This window comes from Stomoxys calcitrans, chromosome 5, assembly GCF_963082655.1.
Source record: "Stomoxys calcitrans chromosome 5, idStoCalc2.1, whole genome shotgun sequence".
Lineage (NCBI taxonomy): Eukaryota > Metazoa > Arthropoda > Insecta > Diptera > Muscidae > Stomoxys > Stomoxys calcitrans.
In genome coordinates, this window is record NC_081556.1 from 30,127,008 (window position 1) to 30,135,168 (window position 8,161).

General features: G+C 37.5%; 1 protein-coding gene across 1 annotated transcript in view; it reads left to right on the top strand.

The window, feature by feature from the left end:
* Positions 1-7,443: 7,443 nt before the first annotated feature.
* LOC131997865 (uncharacterized) overlaps positions 7,444-8,161 on the top strand; it is an 8,741-nt gene continuing 8,023 nt past the window's right edge. The window contains exon 1 of the mRNA XM_059369711.1: positions 7,444-7,497. Within this exon, the coding sequence (XP_059225694.1) occupies positions 7,444-7,497 (54 nt within the window). The remainder of the gene's footprint in view (positions 7,498-8,161) is intronic.

Genomic DNA, 8,161 nt, shown 5'->3' on the forward strand with positions numbered 1-8,161 from the left:
CTCCTGAATGTAACACTTCCAATTCAGTTTCCTGTCCATGATCACACCTAAGTATTTGACCTTGAAAAATATCGAAATCGTCTTATTGAGGAAACGTGGTGCGTTAAATTGGCCAGCCTTCGTCTTCTCGTGAACAGACATATTTCAGTCTTCTCGGGGTTAACATTGAGACCTCTGCGTCTAGTCCAGTCATATGCCAGGTCCTTTCGTCCCTTCTGCATAGCTAGTTCGGATCTTTACCCCTTAGAAGTATTATAACATCGTCTGCGTAGCAGACGGGTTCAAATCCCTCCTCAGTCAGCATTCCTAATAAGTCATAAGTAGTGGTCACCCATGGCAGTGGCGATAAAATGTCCCCTGTGCCACTTTTTCCCTTATATTTATGCCATGGGACACACAATTTATCCACCTGTTCCTTAGCATATGGATTATCCAGTCTCTAAGGACCGTGTCCACCCGGTACTGGTCTAAGGCCTTTGCTAATTTTCTTTATCAGAGCGTGCGTAGCAGTCTCACTCTGGAGGAGGTTTATCTGGATAACCTCAATCATTAGTCCTCCATTAAATGGGCTTCTTGGTAATGGGTGATGGTCTCATCGTCCGCTCACTGCTCATTAGGCTACATTGACTTTCCTGTCACTGCACTGCCTGATGTTTCAGTATAAGATTCTTTACCCACCTTTTTAAAGTCGGTAATGGTTCCATCCACAGACATAGTTTTTGTTTCTTTTTTTTAAATTTTTGAAATATTTTATGGAAATTTAATAGTATTTTTTTTTTAATATTATTAGCCTTCTCCAAAAATGTATTATTTTAGTGGCAACGATTTAGGTAATACTAATTTTGCTATTATGTATGTGCGAACCAACGGACATGCCAACGTTCAGCTAGTTGTTCATTTTGTCCATAAATAACCTAATCGAGATAATGATAATTGTCATGGTGCCCACCATAATTACTTTAGTTAATCTAATTTTGTTATAATTATAATGTTTTTATCTCTTCGCATATAGTTAAATTTAATGTTAATTGCAATGTGGCTATTTTAATACATTTCAAATATACGCCTCATAAAATATCATCTACCATCAAATTTATATGTCGGCTTATTATTTTGATGTAACAAAATTCTGCTACACTCTGCGTGCATGTTTGAGTGGGCTTAATGATCCGGTTACAGCAAGTGACGGCAAGGGACTGGGTATGATTTGCTTTGCCAAAGTTTCTTTTGATTTTGCAGTATGACAACATTTGTCTCGTATATGGTGCGTGCATGACATACTGAAATAGACATTAACTACCCACCCACTCGTTTATCCTAGCATTCACTTACTACTCCAGAAATAGCACTCGATAACCATTTCTCTCATCTGGGGCATTCCCCCTCCCCTTATATAAGACATAAGAAATTTGGTCTGCGGTTAGTTGAAGAGAGATAGGGGGGTGCTACTTTCAAGGATTTTGGTTTAATGTTTGGCATTGAAGCTCTTCACCGTAGAGTAATTTGTTAATGCGATTATTATGGACATTAACATTATAAGCCAAATGATTTATGTTGCCGGCACATGGCAACAAAAGTATGTAACATTAGATTGCACACACATTTGGTACTTTTCCACATCAAAGTGAAAGTGAAACAGCATGGTATAAAATTGTACACATATGCATATCTATGTGTGACTGTGAATCTAAAAATGTGTGCTGTGTGTACTTCTCTGCAGTGTGGTGCCAAGTGGTTTGCTCATAGGCCAGTGTGTCGTATGAGTGTTATTAAATTTTAATATAGAAATTATACGCCACATAGGACATTTGCAAAATATATGCAAAGTTTGTGGTTGAGGTAGTGTCGATATTGACTTCTAGCAATATTTTAAAAGAAAACATCTCTAAAGATTACATTTTTATAAAATGCAAGTGAGAGTGTGTGCTAAGTTCGGCCAGGCCGAATCTTATCGCATATATCAAATTCTTTACCCGGTATCTCTTTATAGGCAAACAAAGGATATTGGATAAGAATTGCTATTCTATTGGAGCTATATCAGGTTATGAACGGATTCGGACCATACTTGTTTTGGATGTTGGAGATCATAGAAGATGACATTGTAAACAAGTAAGAGCGTGCTAAGTTCGGCCGGGCCGAATCTTATAAACCCTCCACCATGGATCGCATTTGTCGAGTTCTATGCGCGCTATCTCTTTTTAGGCAAACAAAGAATATTGAATAAGAACTGTTATACTATTGGAACTATATCACGTTTTAGTCCGATTCCGGACTATAAAAGAATACTAATCATTATTGAAGTTATTGTGTAATATTATAGTTCATTCGGATAAGAATTGCGCCTTGTAGGGACTCAAGAAGAAAAATCGGGAGATAGGTTTACATGGGAGCTGTATCAAGCTATTGATCGATTCAGACCATTGTAGACATGTATGTTGAAGGTCATGAAGGAAGCCGTTGTACAAAATTTTTGCTAAATCGGATGATAATTGCACCCTCTAGAGGCTCAAAAAGTCAAGATCCCAGATCGGTTTATATGACAGCTAAATCAGGTTATGTATAGATATGTCCCATACTTAGCACAGTTATTGAAAGTCATAACAAAACACCTCATGCAAAATTTCAGCAAAATCGGATGAGAATTGCGCCTTCTAGAGGCTCAAGAAGTCAAGATCCAAGATCGGTTTATATGACAGCTATACCAGATTTTGAACCGATTTCAATCATACTTAACACAGTTATTGGAAAATATACCAAAGCACCACGCGTAAAATTTCAGTCATATCGGATGAGAATTGCGCCTCTAGAGGCTCAAGAAGTCAAGACCCAAGATCGGTTTATATGGCAGCTATATCAGGTTATAAACTGATTTCAACAATACTTGGCACAGTTGTTGGATATCATAACAAAACACGTCGTGCAAAATTTCATTCTAATCGGATAAGAATTGCACCCTCTAGAGGCTCTAGAAGTCAAGACCCAAGGTCGGCTTATATGGCAGCTATATCAAAACATGACCCGATATGGCTCATTTACAATACCAACCGACCTACACTAATAAGAAGTATTTGTGCAAAAATTCAATCGACTAGCTTTACTTCTTCGAAAGTTAGCGTGCTTTCGACAGACGGTCGGACGGACGGACGGACATGGCATGATCGACATAAAATGTCGCAACGGTCAAGAATGGGGAGGTCTCAGACGAATATTTCGAGTATTAACAAACAGAATGACGAAATTAGTATACCCCCCATTCTATGGTGGAGGATATAACAATCCATGCCAAAATTTGTGCAGATCGGTTGAAAATTGTTGCTACTACGGCCATTTAAGTGGAAATCGGGCGATACATATACATGAGAGCTATATCTAAATCTGAACCGATATCAATGTAATTTTGCACATATGTTAAGATTAGTAATAAAACAATTTATGACAAATTTTCTGCAGATCGGTTGAAAATTGTTGCTACTACGGCCATTTAAGTGCAAATCGGCTGATACACATATATGGGAGCTATATCTAAATCTGAACCGATTTTTATGAACTTTTGCAGATATATTAAGCTCGGTAACAAAACAATCCCTGCCAAATTTTGTGCAGATCGGTTGAAAATTGTTGCTACTACGGCCATTTAAGTGGAAATCGGGCGATACATATATATGGGAGCTATATCTAAATCTGAACCTATTTTTACCAAAATAGCGTCTGTCCTTGGGCTAAAAAAGTGTTATGTGCAAAATTACGTGATGATTGGACAACAAATACGACCTGCACTTTCATTACAAGAAAACATGGACTCACAGACGGACGGACGGACGCATAGACGGACATGGCTAAATCGAATCAAAAAGTGATTTTGAGTCGATCGGTATACTTATCAATGTCTAGGTCTAGCTCTACATAGCTAAACTTTACGAGCACAATTTCAACCAAATCGGGTGTTAATTGCGCTTCCAGGAGGTTTAAGAAGTCAAATCCGAAGATCGGTTTTTTGCAGCTATATCAGGTTGTGAACCTATTAAGTCCATAAATGGCACGGTTGTTGAGCGTCCTCTAGAGGCTCAAGAAGACAAGATACGATATCGGTTACTATGCGCATTCACAATCCAAACCGACCTACACTAACAGGGATTTTTTTTTTGTGCAAAATTACAAGCAGCTTACTTAACACCATCGAAAGAAAGCGAGCTTTCGACAGACATGGCTAAATCGAGAATGTCAAGACGATCAAAAATATATATACTTTCTGGGGTCTCAGATCAATATTTCGATGTGTTACAAACAAAATGACTACATTTTTATAACCTCCATCCTATGGTGATAGGTATAAAAAATATTCAGCAAATATCGGTCATCATTTAAGTTTAAAAACATATTTAATACATTAATTTTTTGCGTTTTTTGTCTTTTGCAATTTATTTGCCAACTCAACCGTTAATTTGTTTAGAAATTGTTTGAAAAATCAAATGTATTTTTCCACTCATTTCACACTGGCTTGCGGTAATTTTGCATAATTATATGAGATGATAGTCGTTTTGTTTTGCAGGGGTTATTAAGTTCTAACAAAAAATTTTTGTTTTCATTTATTGATATTTCGATAGCCACCAAATATACAGTTAGAGCCATAAAAAGAGTGCACATACCTTAGCAGAAAAACATTTAAATTGACAAATCAGTGGCTTAATTTCATAGTTTACCTCTCTCTGAATAATTATTAAGTGAATATTTTTTAGAGCGCACAACAAACCCGTTACTGGTTTAGGTGTATGTCCATTGTGTCAAGGGGCGGATATCTGCACCCTCTTTTCAAACTAACCTAACCTTATTTAACCTAATGGCCATTTAAAGTTGTTTGTTGATGAACTTTGTGTCATTTTTGTCTCCTGCAGTATCAAATGTAAAACCGATGAATGTGTGCAATTTAAATATTAATATCTGTATCGAATGCCATTGGCCCATATCAATTGTAATTGTTTTCACTTAGGTAAATAATACATCGAATTCATAACAAATTAAATATAATGCCTTAATATTAGTCAAATAAATTATATTAATTTTTTATTGAAAAACAAAAAAATAAATATTCGTAACAAAGCAAAAAGTTTGTGCCATATAAAATCATGGGTTTTTTTTGGCCTGCGGAGTTCCGTTTATGTGGAGTTCCGTTTATTTCATTGAAAATGATGTACACCATTTCAAAAAAAGATTTTTTACCCATTGCCCTAGGATGTAGGGTATATTCAATTTAGATTTCCGTTTTGGTTAATAAAGGTTAGGCTTACAGATAATGCGGATTTTAAACCGTCCCATGCCATTGTAGATATAAACCACAGGAAGTAAACCACCATTTTTGGTGCTCTCTAACTAAAAGCAAGTAAACGCGGGCTAAGTTCGGCCGGGCCGAATCATATATAACCTCCACCATGGATCGCATGTGGCTAGTTCTTTGAATGACTTTTTAAATTATAAAAGAGGTCTATCAAGTTGAAGTTTGAAGTAGAAGATAGAAAAAAATCACCTCCGAAATTTCAAGCAAATCGAGTTATAATAAAATAAGGATAATATTTGAGCCCCCCCTAGAAGCACAAGAAGTGAAATCGGGAGATCGGTTTTTTATGGACTGATTTAGACCACACTTAGCATAGTTGTTGAAAGTCATACTAAAATGACTCCTGCGGAATTTCAGCCAATTCGGATAAGAATTGCGTCCTCCGGAAGCTGAAGAAGTCTAAAAGGGAGACTGGTTTATAAGGCAGCTACATCAAAACATGAACCAATTTGACCGATTTACAATCCCATCCGATCTAATCTAATAGGGAGTATTTGTTCAAAAATTTCATTTTGCTGCTATTGCAGCAATAGTTCTGCTGCTATTGCAGTAGTTCTGCAATTTCAGAACAGCAGGCTTGCTACAGAAAAGACTGTTGTTTGCTGAAAATGGCTGCGGCTTTATTTATGATGGCTTTGTAGGAAGAAATAAATTGAAAGAGATTTTTGGGGAAAAAAATGAGAAACAAGTAAAAGCGTGCTAAGTTCGTCCGGGCCGAATCTTATATACCCTCCACCATGGATCGCATTTGTCGAGTTCTTTTCCCGGCATCTCTTTTTAGACAAAAAAGGATATAAGAAAAGAGTTGCTCTGCTATTAAAACGATATCAAGATATGGTCCGGTTCGGACCACAATTAAATTATACATTGGAGACCTGTGTAAAATTTCAGCCAATTCGTATAAGAATTGCGCCCATTGGGGCTCACGAAGTAAAATAGAGAGAACGATTTACATGGGATCTGTATCGGGCTATAGACCGATTCAGACCATAATAAACACGTTTGTTGATGGTCATGAGAGGATCCATCGTACAAAATTTCAGGCATATCGGATAATAATTGCGACCGCTAGGGGTCAAGAAGTCAAGATCCCAGATCGGTTTATATGGTAGCTATATCAGGTTATGAACCGATTTGAACCTTATTTGACACAGTTGTTGAAAGTAAAAATAAAATACGTCATGCAAAATTTCAGCCAAATCGGATAGGAATTGCGCCCTCTAGAAGCTCAAGAAGTCAAATCCCCAGATCTGTTTATATGACAGCAATATCAGGTTATGGACCGATTTCAACCATACTTGGCACAGTTGTTGGATAGCATAACGAAATACTTCGTGCAAAAACTCATTCTGATCGGATAAGAATTGCGCACGCTAGAGGCTCAAGAAGTCAAGACCCAAGATCGGTTTATATGGCAGCTATATCAGGTTATGGACCGATTTAAACCATACTTGGCACAGTTGTTGGATATCATAACAAAACACGTCGTGCAAAATTTCATTCCAATCGGATAAGAATTGCGCTCTCTAGAGGCTCAAGAAGTCAAGACCCAAGATCGGTTTATATGGCAGCTATATCAGGTTAGGGACCGATTTGAACTATACTTGGCACAGTTGTTGGATATCATAACAAAACACGTCGTGCAAAATTTCATTCCAATCGGATAAGAATTGCGCTCTCTAGAGGCTCAAGAAGTCAAGACCCAAGATCTGTTTATATGGCAGCTATATCAAAACATGGACCGATATGGCCCATTTACAATACCAACCGACCTACACTAATAAGAAGTATTTGTGCAAAATTTCAAGAGGCTAGCTTTACTCTTTCGGAAGTTAGCGTGCTTTCGACAGACAGACGGACGGACGGACGGACAGACGGACGGACATGGCTAGATCGACATAAAATGTCGCGACGATCAAGAATATATATACTTTATGGGGTCTCAGTCGAATATTTCGAGTAGTTACAAACAGAATGACGAAATTAGTATACCCCCATCTTATGGTGGAGGGTATAAAAAGGGCATCACATACCTACTCTGCACTCAAAAGGACAACCTTTTAATGTTTTTTGAGCACAGACTGCGCAACTGAGTTTTATGACATAGTAAAATGAGTCATCGTTATTTTAAACATTACACAGCACACATGCGTCACAAGCATCAAGTAGGTATGAAACATTCATGCCGCATTACCCTGTTTAAAATACTTTTGCGCTGTTGCTGTTCTACTTTACTACACTCAAGAAAAGGTTAAAGGCAAAATATCAGAAAAACCAAATAAATGAGATTCCTCACAGAAGCGGAAAGTAAAAAGGGCCAATGCTTAATCATGCATTGCACACATACATAGGTAGACAAATATAAACAAGATGTTGGCACAGGCAAATTTGAGGAAGTTTCTTGAAAGTGATATGGACGAGTAGGCCATTGGACATATGTGTCTCTTAAAAAAAAAAAAAAAAAACAAGTAAAAGCGTGCTAAGTTCGGCCGGGCCGAATCTTATATACCCTCCACCATGGATCGCATTTGCCGAGTTCTTTTCCTGGCATCTCTTCTTAGGCAAAAAAGGATATAAGAAAAGATTTGCTCTGCTATTAGAGCGATATCAAGATATAGTCCGGTTTGGACCACAATTAAATTATATGTTGGAGACCTGTGTAAAATGTCAGCCAATTCGAATAAGAATTGCGCTCTTTGTGAGCTCAAAAAGTAAAATAGAGAGATCGATTTATATGGGAGCTGTATCGGGCTATGGACCGATTCAGACCATAATAAACACGTATGTTGATGGTTATGAAAGAATCAGTCGCACAAAATTTCAGGCAAA